The following is a 17406-nucleotide window of genomic DNA, read 5'->3' on the forward strand; positions in this document are numbered from 1 at the left end:
TTGAATATATTTTGATCCATCAATTATTACGTGCTTTGAGGTCCTTTTTTGCATTATATAATGCACGCAAAAATCATTAAAAAACTGCTAAAAAGCTTTTAAAAATTTTGTAGGCTTCCATTTCGCATACAGTATTACGTGGTCTGTGAACATTTCCGTGATCTCTAAAAGTGAACAAACACTTTTAAAAATCTTGCAGGCTTCCATTTCTCAGACATACAGTGTTCCATGGTCTTTGAACATTTCTGTGATCAGTATAACTGCTAAAAAGCTTTTAAAAATGTTGTAGGCTTCCATTTCTCAGACATACAGTGTTACGTGGTCTGTGAACATTTCTGTGATCTATAAAACTAGTAAAAAGGTTTTAAAATTTCGTAGGCTTCCATTTCCCAGACACACAGTGTTCTGTGGTCTTTGAACATTTCTGTAATCAGTAAAACTGCTAAAAAGCTTTTAAAAATTATGTAAGCTTACATTTCTCGGCTATACAATGTTAAGTGGTCTGTGAACAATTCTGTGATCTCTAAAACTGAGAAAAAGCATTGCAACTTTTTTTGGATTGAATTTGATTGACATCTATTCACTTTTGCATTCTTTCTGTTACATTACGGTGGAGTAAACTCACAAAAAACGCTTTGATTGCTGAAGGCAAACATTTTTTTTCTTTTTATCAAAAATAAACTTGGCTTGAATAGATCTAGCAATTACAAAATGCGTAAGGCGTGTGTTAGGGGACTGGGAAATGGAAGTGCTGATGATGGTGCACGCAGATAGTGAGGACTTGGGCAGGTGTGACTATGCTTGTTGCTGGTGTACAAGAAACACGTCCATCCTTGACACACAGGTTCCTGTTCCACTTAGAAGGGAGGCACGGCACACCACTTCTGTACTTCTGAAGCCAGAGCACTGCGAACAGGTGGTCAGTTGGACAACAGATAATGCTTCCAGCAGACTTGGCAAGACCACCCAGTCATCCACATGGTCCAGTCTCACCAGCCTAAAAAGTCTTGATCACTTAAGCCTCACCCTGATCCTCTTTCCTCCCACCATGCTGAGTCCCACACTTGGACACTTCAAGCAGCTCTTTGCAACATAATTTATTGATTGCGGCCTTTTAACCTGCATGCTCCAAGAGGGACAGGAGGACATGCTGTTTAGTGAACAAAGTGAAGGTTCTGGAGTGGCCATCTTAGTCTCCTGACCTCAATATCATTGAGCCACTCTGGGGAGATCTCAAGCATGCACTTCAAGCTAGACAGCCTAGGAATTTACAGGAACTGGAGGCTTTTGCCAAGAAGACTGGGCAACTTCACCATCTGAGCAAATAAAGAACTTCATCCACAACTACCACAAAAGACTTCAAGCTGTCATTAATGTTAGAGGGGGCAATACATGGTATTAAGAAATGGGGTATGTAAACTTTTGATCAGGGTCATTTGGATGTTTTGGGTTGTCATTATGATTTAAAAAGAGAAAAACATAGTAGTTTGACAATAACTGGCTTCACCCAACCACTAACCATGAGTGCAGAAAACGTTTTGGTGTTATCATTCATATTCTCTGAAAAAGGCCAAGAAAGCAAAAATTCTGCCGGGGTATAAACTTTTGAGCACAACTGTAGCTTAACAGAAAAATTTGCTTTTTTTCTCTTCCATCTCACTACCCAAACTCATCATTTACTATATTTAAAAAAAAGCTAAAATCCAAATAAGAGGGAGGGCGAGAAGAAAGCAGAAGAGTGAGAGAAATGCAGAAATACACATAGTACTGCTGCTTTCTAGTACATGTTTTATCTCACCTCAGAGCTGTTTTGTATGATACACTGTTCAATACTGCTGCATAATGACCTATGTGCTGCTGCTGCTGCTTTTAAGAGTGTGATGCAGAAATACAGGAGAGAAGGATTCTTCATGACTGAAAACTAGATTGGAAAGGTGGCAGGAAATACAGCAAATTTGGTGGAAAATTCTATACAAAAATCATTTAATGGCTTGAAATAGTATAATTTTTCATGCACACATGCAAGCATAGGTGGATTATAATGAGGGCGATGTTGGCTACTGCCCGGGGTCCAATGCGTTGGGGGGCCCATGGCCAGATTGCCCTCATTATAATATACTGTGCAACATCGATGATATTGCACATGTCCGTGCAGGGAGCTTTGCTGGAGTGCCGCTCCAGGGGAGCTCCCTTCACCTATTTTGTGATGTGCTTCAGCTAGCGCCAGCGTGATGATGTCATCACGCAGACTCTGGCATGTACGTGTTGGCTACCAGAAGTGAAGTTGCAGGCGATCGTATGAGAGGCAAGTATGAAAAACTTTAAAAAAAAATTAAATGGGGGTGGGGAGAGCAAATTATGCTGTATTGAGGGTGGGGATGGTGGAGAGCAAATTATGCTGTATTGAGGGTGGGGGAGCGCAAATGATGATGAATTGAGATTCCTTTTATGCCCCCATAGAGATTATGCCTCCAACAATGCCACACACTATGATAGCCCCGCAATGAGTTCCCCCCACAGTGCCCCCTTAGATGCACAATATGATGCCCCCACAGTGCCGCAGGAAAGGTATGATGCCCACAATATATTTTAATATAATACTGCCATAGTGCCCCTCCCCACACAGTATGATGTCCCCACTGTTCTGTCACAGGTAAGGAGGCACCCACAGTGACCAACAACGCAATGTGATGCCCTCACAGTATAATGCCCCCACAGTTCCCTGTGCATAGTATGATACCCCCAAAACTGACCCCCACCCCACAGTGTGATGCTACCACAGGTTCCCCACACATGGTATGATGTCCCCAAAAGTAAAGTGTTCCCTCATGGACCCCCACCATATCATGTACCAAAATCCCCACCACAGTATGATGTTCCAACAGGCCCCTCCATGTAGTTTAATGTACTATAATATGATGGCCCCTACAGTGACAACCTCCCACCCACATTATGATATTCCCACAGTCTCCCCACACCCAGTATAATACCCTCACAGTTACCCACCCACAGTATGATGCCCCCACAGTGCCGCAGGAAAAGTATGATGCCCCCAATAAATATAATTTAATATAATGCTGCCACAGTTCCCCGCACACATAGTATGATGTCCCCACTGTTCTGACACACATAAGGACATAAGAAGGCACTCAAAGTGAACCACAACACAATATGATGCCCTCACAGTTCACCCACACAGTATGATGTCCTCAAAGTCACCTGTGCATAGTATTATGCCCCCCACCCCAGTATGATGCTACCATTGGTTCCCCACACATAGTATGATATCCCCTCATAGATCTCTCACTATATGATGCACCAAAATCGCTACCACAGTATGATGTCCCAACATTCCCCTCATGCAGTATAATGTACCATAGTATGATGTTTCCCACAGCGACAACCTCCCACCCAAAGTATGATATTCCCACAGTCTCCTCACACACAGTGTAACGCCCTCACAGTGACCCACCCACAGTAGGATGCCCTTACACTACAGTAAGATGCCCACACAGCCTACGACACATTATGAATCCTCGCTGTCTGCAAATAGTTAAGGGGTAGACAGGGATTAGAAAAAAAAAATGACTGGTGCTAAACTGCAATATCAGCCACAGCCCAAGGACAAGAGTGGCACTGTTTCTGAAAATCAATATAAAAATATAGCTTTCTAATAAAATACAACATCCACATTTGCTTTAGTTAATATGTAAACCAGTCCTGTTTCCTTGTAAGTGTTTCTAAATTCTTGCTTTCTAAATTACAACCAGGTAAAAGTGGATCTGAGAATTTCTTTTTCCACGGAAGCTTTAATAATGTCAAAAAACACATCGACATGAATGTGCAATGACGGGGAAACTTTCCATCGCTGCTCATGTCCATATTCCTGAGAGTACTGCAGAGCGAGCAGCGCGGCCACATTACATGATAAGAACTCTCTGATGTCATATGGAGCAAACAATAACACTTACATTACAACGATTATTAATTTACAAACCACAGACATGCGATAACTCAGCTAATGCGGATGTGGTGTTCTCTACCAGGGGTTTTCTGTATTGTTCAAATATTCCAGAAACTTCTCACCGGCTAGAAATGTACAAAGTTGTTTTTATAAAGATTTTTTTGGAAGTGAACGGTATGAATTCGAGAGTAAGAACAGCACCTATAATCTGCATATGATCTGCTCATTTTGTGCCTGTGGTTATTAGGGGTCAACTGGCCCCTGATTGAGAAATAGGCCGGACGTTCCACCGAACTTGATATTGGCCCAATTCCAATTCTGTTAAAAATTAAACTATCGGGTGTCACTTTGGAAAGAACTTTTTTCTATTTTTTTAAAGGAACATTACAACTAAACACTTTATCTAAATTTACCATTCGCCACTTTAGTTGGGTACAAGTATTCATTACTGAGAAAACTCCCAGCATAACCACTATGGGATCTCACTTATCTCCACCACTAATAAACTCCATTTACATACACATGTTACAGTATATTCATATTGGTATAAATATGCATAATATATTCTAAGGGCCCTTTATCATGGTTCATAGCTAGGGGGAAAGCCTTTCCAGGCTATATGGGGTACCACAAATCCACTCTTGGCCATGATATTTAGGTATTGTGCAACAAACTGAATCACTTCCCCAGGTGAAGAAAAGCCTAAGACTCTGCACTTAAGTCTATTGAAACTTTGATTCGGTCCAAAAATTATCCAAACCACATACTAATGTAAAACAGCTAAATTTGTCTATTTGCTGGGCTTGCATTATTATCTCAGGTAAGATAATATAAGTTTACGATTAGACCAATGGACAAACTCGGCTCTGCCGTTTTTATATGGAAAATATAGCGCGACTTCTTTGCCCATTTTTGCCAAGTCAAAAAACTATATTTTCACTATATACACAAAGCGCTAATGAAATAACCAGATACAAGTGAAGCTGTTTTTGAAATATTTTATAATAAAATTTATTACTTTTAAAGTGTAATAAAATAAAGGATCTGCACAGCAGAGAAAACAATTCGAAAAGGGGGCGACCCCTCTTAATTTGTGCAAATAATCTGTTTTTGTAAACATTAAAAGGCCAGTGTTCAAGTTTCATCCCAAAATACAGTTAAATTGCTACAAAAATAAACTTGACCACCATTAAATAAGATAATAAAAAAATAACCCCAGGAAGCTGAATGTGTAACACGTGTGTCCTTCTTGTGTCGATGGTTAATGCCCTGTGTTGCTAGATTTGAAATGGGAAAGACTTTAAATAGTCCTTTAACACCCGGTTGACGGGTATCACGTCCAGGTTCTGCCTCCCGAAAGTTGCCAGTATGCTTTTTCGGCAGAGTTCTTGTAGTGGTCTTAATCTGACCTTCCTTAGTGGAGCAACAAGCATCTTTTTAGGAGATAATATATAATGTTCCAGTAGCTGGAAAAGGCAATTGAATGACTCTCTGCTGCCATCTAGACTGAACCTTCCAGCCTGAAAGTGAATCCTGATGCTGATGGGTCCGGTACCTGTTTTAACACTGACGGCAAAAAAACAATTCTTCTGTCTACTGTCCCTGATGAGGAAAGTGCCCACCGGCTCAAGCCTTAGTTTCTCATGGGCCACATTAACCGTCATAGGTCCCCAGTAAAATCCACAAGAATCCAGCATACTGCTGGTCTTGGTGATGACAGTAAAATCCGACTGTGAGCGGAAGGTCCGAAAGTGTGTGTCACCGAGCTGCGATGCGGGGATGGGACGTCCTGGGCTGTTATGAATGGCTCTGGCAGGCTGGAGCTGGGAACGATCAGAGTGTGAAGCATCCGGGTGCTGAGGTCTTCTGTCTGGAACGGCATTATCTGCTTCCACCTTGCTGTGTGCTACCATCCTATAGACTTGACCAACCTATGTGGTCTTCCATAGCGTCCCTCCTATCGGCAGTTCTCCACGTCCTTTGTCTTTTTTCTAAAAAAACCAAGAAGAAAAATGGTTGATATTACGTACGACCAAGCAAACGAAACATAAAGTAAGATATTAGTATTCATCAAGAGTAGTCCATAATGAAGACCTCTTCATCTACTCAATACGTCGTCCATCAGACGAACTCAGTAACAATATCTATCTATCTATCTATGTATCTATCTATCTATCTATCTATCTATCTATCTATCTATCTAGAGTTGATAACATAAAAAAATGCATCTGGAGTCAACGCGGTGACTACTGTACCTCCAAGTGATCCTGTGTGCCACCACAAAGCTTCTCAAACCTGCATTTCCCATCATAGACTCATCATAAAAAGCTGCTTTCTATTTTTACTCTGCTTGCCGTAAATGACGAGTTCTTGGTAAAGCCAAGCGCGCAGTGTCTAGAGCACACAATGAAGCCTCTGCTACCCCTCTTTCCTGTTACTCAGCCGGTACAGTCTACGACTGTAGAAAATGGTTGGCACTAAATTGCTTCCTACCAAATAATATGTTTTAAAGTCCTCTCCACACACAGCACGGGTCAATAAATCTTTGTTGATTGACTTGACCTTATCTCTGCTTGGGATTTTAGAATTCAGCTCTTTCTGGTAGAAGTAGCATCCACTTATTGACTGCTTCAGTAAATGGTTGAGAAGCAAGCAGGCATTCTCAGAAAACAATTCCCCACAGCCATTTTTTACAGCTACTCCAGCGCACAGGCATTGATTTAAAAACGAGCATTTAGGTTGATTGCTGCTTCCCTGAATGGTCAGTCCTAGCTCTGGATGTCTATTGGAAGCTGCTTTCTGTGGATGTCAAGCCCTCCTCTGCTTCTTAACCCTTAATACTACCTTTATATATTGTGTGTACATTCATTCTACCCAAAAAAAAAGTCGACTGCTGCAATTTCCAAAAAAAATGCATTTCACTGTATGCAGATGGAGCATAACTTTGTGCATTATTTCATTTTGTGAATAAATGCTTAATAGAAAAAATGCAGAAGCTTCACCTGTGGTCCTAAATAATAATACAGGTAACACACTGGGGGGGAACTACCGATAGCTGGGGCACCATTGGAGATACCATTAATTGTGACCATCAAGGGCACTGGTATCTGTGGGACATGCGCCCCTAGTGGCGGGTGCTAGCAATGGCAGTGTAACTCATCATGAGTTCAGTCCAATGACAGCTTATCGCTGGAACAACTCTGCTACATCTGCACTCATCCTGCTGCCCTTCCTACCTCCTACAACGCTTGGCACTTATGGTAATTCATGTTTTTAATGTAGGTAAAGTAAACCAATAATATACTATGTAACAACAATAGTAATAATGATAATGAGGATAATAAATTGTGCAAGTAATTCTTATTTTATTATTATTATTAGTTATTATAGAATATAAAAATATAATAATATTAATAATAATCCAGTATAATAATAGGAATTCTTATGTCTAATAATAGGAATTATTATGATTAATAGTAATAATAATAGTTATAAAAATAATAAATTATATAAAATTATCATTATGATTAATAATAATAATAGTAGTAATTTTATATAATATGATATTATTATAACTACTATAGTATTATATTACTATATAAAATTATTATTATTATTCACAATAATTCCTATTAGAACTATAATAAAAATACTAATGATTACTATGGCGCTATAATAATAATAATAATTACCACTATACAAAATTCTAATGATAATAATAAATAATAATAATAAACAACAGCTGGCACACACACACAGCTTATCTGTCCTGGGAATACCCAGGAAGGTTGTTATGTTTCGCCGCCCCAGTTGCATACATCTACACTATGTGTACTTAAGTGACCCCAGTGTCAGCGGAGACAAGCCCGGTTACAGATGGGTAGGTGCGAATCTTGGCGCGATACTCAACCATTCAGACCAGTTGGCTTCTATTGGGTTGCCACTGAATTGTCAGACATCTCATTATTCATGCTGGATGTGTGCAGAGTTTCTTTAGAATATATTTCCATATCATAAGGGAATTTTTACATTCCAAAAACAACTAGCTGCCAAATTGCCAATACTTGTGCGGCTGCCTGGATGAGCTCATGTGTCCCATCCACAAAGCAGGGCAGATACAATGACTATTCCATCCTAATTGTACAGAGCCTTGAAGGGGGGGAACAGACTACAGCTAAACCTTGTAATGTTCCTTGCAACTTGATGCCTCAGGCTCCACAACACAACAGGCAGAGACGCCCCTCAATCCTGTATTTCCAGTATTTCGGTACAAGAACATTACAGTCCGTGATGATGAAATACCTGTAATAATGGAAATAACAGCGGTGTGCCTGGGATTATACAACCCAGCAGTAAGGATTCCTATATTCTGCAGCCATCTCTGCTGCAGTATTGGTCAGGACCACCAGACCAATGCAGGGTGCTACCCTGGAGCCTCTGAGCAAATTCTCAACAAGAAGGCGGAGGTGGCTGGATCTGTGACACAATGATATCTTTTGAGCATCATGAATGATGATTATTTGCACTGACAACAAACGGCAAACTCAGCTCTGCTGATCTCACACATCCATATTTACTAGCTGTAATGAAAACCAGCTGTTCCAGTGAAATATCGCAAGGCTTCGCCCTTGGCTGTAATAAATGCACAAAGGCATATTCCTAGGGAGGCTTGAGTCATCTGGAAAGGATTACCTTTGTATAAGGCTTATATAGAATTGCATATTCTTGAGAACTCAAGCTGAAGAAGGGAGGGAGGGAGGGAGACAGAGGCTCAGAAATCTGTGTCCTCTCAATGCCTGAGGAGTGGGCTTCCTAGACCCTTGGATTTCCTGCTATGCTCCACACATTGCTAGGCTTCCTAGGAAATGGGTGAGCCGTCCTTGTGCCAACTATGTCAGAGCCATTCCATAATAATGGAAAATAGTAAATTACTTGGGAGAAAAGAACGAGCTTGTCAGACGTAGAAGATTGACGTCTGGAGAAAGATTGAACTTGATGGACCTAAGTCTTTTTCAACCTATGTATGTCGTCAGAACGTACGAGATAGCAAAACCTAACACAAGATCAAATAATGACAAATATAGCCCTGCTACATTTATACGCCAACGTCTCGTTAGGTCCATGGTGCACGACCCTACAGCAGGAGCTACAAACCTTCTGCAAAGTCTAAGGAGGCCCTTACCTGATGGATGTATGACAGCCGACAATCCGCAACCCACCGATCCCCCAGTGTGTGTGCGTCCAGAGCGATCACCACTATATTCCACAATCACCGGGATATAAGTCCTTGGGATATGAACCATAATCTCCAGCACAGGGCGACCCAGGTGTCGAGCTATAGCGTGTAATGCTTGGAGGAGCAGTGCTAGGCTGTCAGTGCCTAGGGCTCCAGTGTGTGACTCTTTTGTAGAGCTTCGCCTCCTCCCTATATACCGCCCCTTATTTAACTAGAACTCCTGAATGGACACTTTCACTTTCTATTCCAGAAGCAAATTCTAGGAAAGAAAAGTCTTCTCTATAACCGAACAAAGGAGACGAAGAAAAGAAAGTATCCCTAATTTATAAATATCATTATCACTACTATTGTTAATACGGTCTTTGAAATTATTTACTAAAGAAGGTTAGATAAAATATAAAGATGTCAGATAAAATATAAAGAGGTTAGAAAAAAAATATTTAATCCCTGGAGGGTCGCGATCACTGAAATGGGGGTGTCGATCCCCAGTTCCTACCACGCGTGTATTCCTTGTCTACACGGTTGATGGAGATAGCGGATAGCTGTACTCAACGATCTCAATCGGTCCCATCGATCGACAATGAATGACTATGCTGCTCAAAGAAGAGTTAAACTTTTTGATAGTTTTTATATCAGTTGGACTTTTAATTCTGTTAATATCGGTGGGGTCTGTGACCCCTTAGACCACTAAAAAGACCTATCAAAAGTGCACATCTCATGAAGCGTACATATTCTATGAGGATAGGTTCACCCGTCCAATTTCTCCACATCCGAGAAAAGCCGTCTGATTATTCTGATTAGATTTTGAACAGAGTGGCATCAGTTTTTCTCAGACATGTAAAGAAAAAACAAAAGGAAGTTTCTTCACCTTCTCCAGTCTGTCAGATGTCATCCGAGTGCAGTCAGATTTTTTCACAGACCCATAGACTTGCATTGCCAATTTTGATCCGACAACCAAATATAAATCAGACACGTCTCCAATTTTTCCCACTGACCACTCGGTCGGAGGAAAAGTCCAGAAATGTGCACAGCCCCATAGAATATCTTAAGTACAACAGCTAGCCATGGTTTTTTCGGATAGCACTCGTACAAGAAAATCAGTGGTATGCACGAGCGCTTAACTCCATACTCCACTCTGTTTACAAACTCAACGCAGAGTACTAATTTTAATAGTAAGTTATGTCTTCTGGGTATGCTCTTGCCTCCAGAGCTGTGCTCTTCTAAAAGGTTGTGCACAGAGTAGAATACTGATCGGAACAGAAAGTTCCACTCTGTGCATGCGCTTTTGAGATGTCTTGCCCTCCCACCTCCAGAGCATGCACACAGATCGGAGTACTCTTCTTAAAGAAGCACTCCCACTAACTTTTTTATTCATTAAATGTGTGTGTACATGCAAGTAATGTAGTCTGAGTGTATTAATATATTGACCTACCGCTTCTTTCTTCGGTGTCCAGCGCCGTTCTTCTCTGCTTCTGAGTGACGTTGTTTCAATTCCGTCTAGTTTGCTCGTTCTATGCGTTATGCATGAGCTGGAAGTCTCTGATACAATGAAAGCCTATGGAGCCTCATTCTGTGCTCTGCGTGACCCGACCAGTGTGAGGAGGTGACGACAAAGATAAGCAGAGAAGACGGATGTTGGACACCGGAAAGAGCAATGGTGGATGAGTATATTAATACACTCACGCTACATTACAAACACATGTAAGACGACGGAAGTTCTACCCATGTTTCCTCTTGAAGACACGTATGTTGATGCAATGTATTCAGATGCATAAAGTGTTTAGTGACGTGTTATTAGTGAAAGTGTTGTGTTCTTACCCATAGTAGGGAGAGAGAGGGTTAATGTTTGGGACTAGCCCAGGGTGGGAGAGGCTAAATTGAAGGGACAGATGGAGTTTCCTTTCAGATAGTGCTCAGGGTGCAGCAGAAGCAGACCTACAGTCTGACCGGTGAGCAAACCCGCATGAAGTTAGTGTCCCTGAAGTGAGAGGAGACCGAGGCAATGGTTAACGAGATCCAGAGTAGAGACAAGGAAAAGTGATAGAAGGAGTGAGTGACTCTCCGGAGGCAGGATCTGTGGTAAAAGGCCTAGAGGAATGGTCCTGAGTTTGCAAGCCTAAGGGTATGTTTCCACGTTCAGGAAACGCTGCGTGTTTGACGCTGCATAGAGACGCAGCGCCAAACACGCAGCGTCCAGATGTTACAGCATAGTGGAGGGGATTTCATGAAATCCCGTCTCCACTATGCGTGGTAACACGCATCCGGTGGCCCTGCGATTCTGGACATGCGGCGCGTCTTTTTAGATGGCAGCATGTCAGTTTACCTTGCGGCGATGCTGCGCCGCCGCAAGGTATAACACAGGGCCCTATGTGTGGGGTGCGATGATTCCGGATGTGTGCAATGAACAAATCCGGCATCATCGCGTCACAGAAGGGGGCGGAGCTTTTGGCAGAGCGAGTTTGCCTCTCCGTCAAAACCGCCGGCCATCCTGAACGTGGACACGTACCCTTAGAAGTAACGGGAGCAGGGAAGTGAGGTGAAGAGAGTGCCCCTCGTGGTAGTTCAGATGAGTCGACAAGCAAAAAAGCTAAGTAGCGGTCATAGTGGCATCAGTATCTCCACTAAGGAAAAAAGGATGCGCAACCATGGGTTGGAAAACAGGACTCTCACTTACTGGACTGTAGTGTGGTTATTGGGGACAAGGGAAGCTCCTGAAGCACTCTTCTGCGTTGTGGTGAAGACAGAGGAACTAACTGAGACAGAACCAAGTGAGTTTAAGAAGGAGAGAAAGAATGTGTATAAATATGTCCACTTTACATATTCTACCTATGTTATTGTTCAGTAAAAGACAGTTTATTATTGACTGGTGGTCTCCCAACATGTGGTCCAGGCCAGCTGAAGTCACTAGTATCATCTGGCCTGCAAGGGCGTAGTGCCTGAAGAGTTAAAGTCCATACACCCAGCCAGGACCCCCATTTTCATGCATCGTGCTGAGGCGTGAAAGACGAGTACCCCACCCACAGCTGCTGCCCTGCGCCACATTACACACATGTACAAACATCTAATGAAAACAAAATGTTGGTGAGAGTGCCTCTTTAATAAAAAGTTGCGTTATGTGCATGTGCTCTTGCCTCCTGAGCTTTGCATTTCTGGGAGGTCTTTTCTGTGATCATGGGTGTTTCAGCCCTTCAGCCCCAATAGGTCTACACAGGATTAAAGGGCCAACAAAATATAAAAAAAAGTCCAAAAGATTAGTAAATTTCACCAGTGCACTCCACAGCACTGTACACGGACTGCGCTTACACCTGTCTCTGTCCCCACAGTCTCGTTTCTCATCGTTTCTCTCCAGTCTCGTTTCTCTAGCTCAACTATTCTCCAGAGCCAATTTCTTAAGAAGCCAATTATCCTAATCCTAGGACAATCCGTGTGAGAATAATGCTCAGAAGTAAAAAAAAAAGCAGGAGGAGCTGGACAAGAAGCCACCAGCAGAGGGTTTCGTTATCCGCGGATGATTTGAGTTTCTTTTCTAGGAAAGGAAGAATGAAGCCGATGTGTCTGCAAGAAATCAGCTCCCCATTCCGAGTGAGCTACAGGAATTGTCGAGTATTTCTGTGAAAACAGTCCAAGGGTTGCTCAGACAAGGAAATCTATCATTATAGTGATATCAGATAAGAATATGAAAGTAGTAAGTCGGTAATCTGCACGTGACATTTTCATTTTTCTTCCTGTACCTGTAAATCGTTTACCTTCACGGCACCGAGCGATTCATATTTATACATCCTTTATCCGTCTTGTCTATGTAATGCAAGTTTACACTTATGAACTTATGAATCATTACCAGTGAGTCCTGAGCTGCTTTGTGATCTGCAGAATAATCTGCTTTTTACCGTATAGTCCCAGTCCAGCATGCCCCTATAAAAGCAAATAAACCACATCATCATAGTGACCCCCCTGATTGGGTCAGCAGGGAGTCCCAATAAAATGGTGACTGCCATTATATCATCTACAAAATACCACAATCCTTTTAAAAAAAAGACCTCTAAAAACTAAAATGCCAAAAACCTCAATGAAGATATCATCCAAGTGTCCACAAATATCATACAAATAGCTTACTGAAGAGATCAAAAATCAAATGAACCAAATAACAGGAGAAAAACAATTAAAGGGAACCTGTCACCTGCTAATGCTGCCCTAATCACAGGCAGCATGAATCAGAGTCTTACTGCACTATTGCAATCAGGTTTATTTTTCTCTAGCCCAGCTCCTCCCCTGGCCGGCCTCTCCCACCTGCAGGTGATTGACAGTTCTCTCCCATAGCAATAGATCTGTCAATCATTTACAGTGGTGATGAGAGAACCCGGCCCGGGGTGTAGTCGGTAGGTCAATCTAGGGCCATATGCAATTCCTCAATGAGTTCCATTTTTCTGTTCCTACGACAGAACAGGAAAGCAGAATTCTGAATGCTTGTGTGAACCTAGCCTTAATGAAAAAAACCCCAAAAGGGTATAGGTAAAGATAACAAATAACCCAGTCCTTAGGTCAATAATAACAAATGGCTGGGGAACCCCTTTAACACCTGTTAAGACTTGAGGACAGTATGGTGAAGTGATCCATTGTGAACAGCAACTAATAGGTGAAGTGATCCATTGTGAACAGCAACTAATAAGAAGTATTGTTACGTGCCTCCTTAGTTTTTGTTAAAGAATAATTAGGAGCCTACTTACTACACCAGTTGTAACATGGGGTGCTAAAGTAGTTCCATGTCTGCTCATGTGTCTTTAGGCTTAACTGACAGTGTCAGAATGACAGTTTTCATCCATGGGTCTTGTAGGTAATCAAAATATGAGAACTCCAGCTCAAAGAACTTGTGAACAAACTTCTTTACTCACCAAAAAGTGCTCAGCAGAGGATAAAACAACATCAGCGTTGACAGTTACATGATATGCGACATCAACGCGTTTCATGTGGCTACGCGTACAAGTTATACAAGAGACAGTGACCTTGATGGTTACTCCGTCATACAAGAGGCAGTGAGCTTGATGGTTACACAGTCATAAAAGAGGCAGTGAGCTTCATGGTTACACAGTCATACAAGAGGCAGTGAGCTGGATGGTTATTGGTCGCAGTCATACAAGAGGCAGTGAGCTTGATGATTACACAGTCATACAAGAGGCAGTGAGCTTGGTCGTTACGCAGTCATAAAAGAGGCAGTGAGTTGGATGGTTATTGGTTACACAGTCATACAAAAGGCAATGAGCTTGATGGTTACACAGTCATACAAGAGGCAGTGAGCTGGATGGTTATTGGTTACACAGTCATACAAGAGACAGTGAGCTTGATGGTTACAAAGTTATACAAGAGGCAGTGTGTCACAATGGTGTTGGGACTATGGGCACTAACCAGCTCTCTAAAATTAGGGGCGCCCTAGTTTATCCCTGTCCTCCTGAATCTGGAAACTCTGGATTCTCATGCCTTGCTATGCTCCTATATCAACCCCTATCTATCCCCTTCCCCACCCTGGGTAGTGAGAAGCTGAAGTGTATAAGAACACACTAACCACACAATGAAGGGAAGATGGACAGGGATAAATGGAAATACCAACCTTACAAAACACACACACACACACCAAACAACAGAGTGGGACACAGGGGAGTTTAAGGAAATAGAAACCAAATAAGAGATGATGAAGGTGTGCACACAGACAAAACTCCAAACAACAATCTCCTGAACAATCTCCAAACACTGCCTCCAATCACAAACTACACCTCCAACTCCAGAACCAGGCAGTAAGAACTAACACTAGCAATGCCAGAGGTGAGCATATACAGCAGAGTGGAATGACCAACACTGAACAGCTGAGACAATCCAAGTAGGAAATCTTTAGGAGTGTCAACTGAACAGATTAAGCCTTGCATTGCTAGCAAGGAAAAACCTGCACAGTTTAATACTATGGTGAAGTACTTCTAACAAGTGCAGGAATCCGTGAAACCATACACAGCAATTTTCTGCCTCGTGTGTTTCACAGTATCCTCGTGACACAGTGAGCTTGATGGTCACATAGTCATACAAGAAGCAGTGAGCTTGGTGGCTACAGAGGCATACAAGAGGCAGTGAGCTTCATGGTTAGATGGTCATATAAGAGGCAGTTAGATTGATGGTTACAGTCATACAAGTGGCAGTGAGCTTGATGGTTACATAGTCATTCAACAGGCAGTGAGCCTAATGGCTACAGAGGCATACAAGAGGCAGTGAGCTTGATGATTGCATAGTCATACAAGAGGCATTGAGCTTGATGGTTACAGTCAAACAAGAGGCAGCTTGATGGTTACATTGTCATACAAGAGGCAGCGAACTTGATAGTTACATAGTCATGCAAAAGACAGTGAGCTTGATAGCTACAGAGGCATACAAGAGGCAGTGAGCTTGATGGTTACAGAGGCATACAAAAGGCTGTGAGACTGATGGTTATATAGTCATAAATTAGGCAGTGAGCTTGATGGTTACAAAAGCATGCAAGATGCAGTGAGCTTTATGGTTACATAGACACACAAGAGGCAGTGAGCTTGTGGCTTTCATAGTCATATAAGAGGCTGTAAGGAGGAGAGCTGACCATAGTGTGCCTTGTCCGGAACGAGTCTGGAACCATCGGTGCTTTCACCCGAGTTGCAGGGGGGTAAGCTTAGTTCTCTGGACAGACCTTTGAACTTGAGACCAGGGGATGCGGAGGATATAAAAGCATGACAGTGCGCGGGAAACGGGAGAGTGGTGGCAGGAAGCTGTAGTGCACGGAGGTCGACTGTGAGTCCTCTCTCACTGATCAGTCAGGACAAAGTAGGCCCAAGCCCGAGGGGCCCACGGAAACTTACCGGAGACTATAGACAGACACGCTTTCCGGTATACCTGATAGTTCCCACTCCTGTAATGCCACTGATGCTTAAAAGAAAGGACTGTCACCTCTTCAGTGGTTCCCCTCTTGGATCCAGGACCTGCGACCGGACATCTCAGGATCACCAATGACATTGGGACCCAGGACCTCTTCTGGACCAGGACGACTACGGACCCTTCAAGTGGACAAGCCAGGATGCCTCTGCCATCATCGCAGAGACTGCTCCTCATCTATGCCAGACTGATAAGTTTAACACCTTTGAACTCTCCTCTACCCAATCTCACAACCCTTACCCCTAAGTTTACCCAGTACAGCCTGTTCATCCTCCCCTCCATTTATCCTCTCCCTGAGTGGAGTAACACTGTTACATTAAATCCCTCTGTTAACCCTTGTTCTGCCTCCGACAGTTACTGCATCCCTGTACCTGCCTTCAAGGCAATGTTCTTTTTTATTTTTTTAGATACTTTGCTGTATTGTACAAATATCCTGTTTGTTCTTTTTGAAGTCTTCTAAAAATTTGTAAGGACACAGAAAATATTTTCATGTGGATTCTTATTTCAAGACAATCCCTCACACACAGATGCCAGTCTCTATGCAGCCTCTGTGGATGTAATGCCCAGTGGCATTAGCATACAGACAACAGACTCTCTCTTGTGTGGTCCTTCTCCTCGCCCCTTTAACTACTTCTTTACGACTTATGCAGTCTTAACTCACAAGATGAAACCTTTTTGTTTCCCTCTGTGGCGGCAATCCTCGCCCTCTCTCAATGCAATGCTGTTATGCTTGAACAAATGATCCTGTCTCCGTTATCTGGGACAGACTTTGTGGCTTCGTTATACAAGAGCAAGATCGCCAATCCAATAGGGCTGATCATGTGACTGGTGTTCACTCCTTAAACACTAAGGCTCTAAGTAGCTCTCCAAAGTCACCTCTGTGTCCTGTGCAGTGTGTACGATGACTATGTGCAAGCGCCATGTAACTGCCAGAAAGAAGAGTATGCCAATTATGGAATACTAGATGGTGGCCCGATTCTAACGCATCGGGTATTCAAGAATATGCATGTCCACGTAGTATATTGCCCAGTGACGTAGTATATTGTCCAGTGACATAGTATATTGCCCAGCCAAGTAGTATATTGCCCAGCCACGTAGTATATTGCCCAGCCACGTAGTATATTGCCCAGCCATGTAGTATATTGCCCAGCCACATAGTATATTGCACAGTCCATGTAGTATATTTCCCAGCCACGTAGTATATTGCCCAGCCACGTAGTATATTGCCCAACCACTCAGTATATTGCCCAGCCACGTAGTATATTGC

General features: G+C 42.5%; 1 protein-coding gene across 1 annotated transcript; it reads right to left on the reverse strand.

Annotated features, from left to right (window-relative positions):
- Positions 1 to 5100: 5100 nt before the first annotated feature.
- On the reverse strand, positions 5101 to 9283 carry SOCS1 (suppressor of cytokine signaling 1). Its single transcript, XM_069734043.1, has 2 exons — positions 9147 to 9283; positions 5101 to 5955 (listed from the first exon to the last, which is right to left on the reverse strand). Exon 2 carries the CDS (start codon positions 5875 to 5877, stop codon positions 5242 to 5244), a length of 636 nt encoding a protein of 211 aa, XP_069590144.1. The 5' UTR covers positions 5878 to 5955; positions 9147 to 9283; the 3' UTR covers positions 5101 to 5241.
- Between the last annotated feature and the right edge of the window lie 8123 nt (positions 9284 to 17406).

This window comes from Ranitomeya imitator, chromosome 7 (assembly GCF_032444005.1).
Source record: "Ranitomeya imitator isolate aRanImi1 chromosome 7, aRanImi1.pri, whole genome shotgun sequence".
Classification (NCBI taxonomy): domain Eukaryota; kingdom Metazoa; phylum Chordata; class Amphibia; order Anura; family Dendrobatidae; genus Ranitomeya; species Ranitomeya imitator.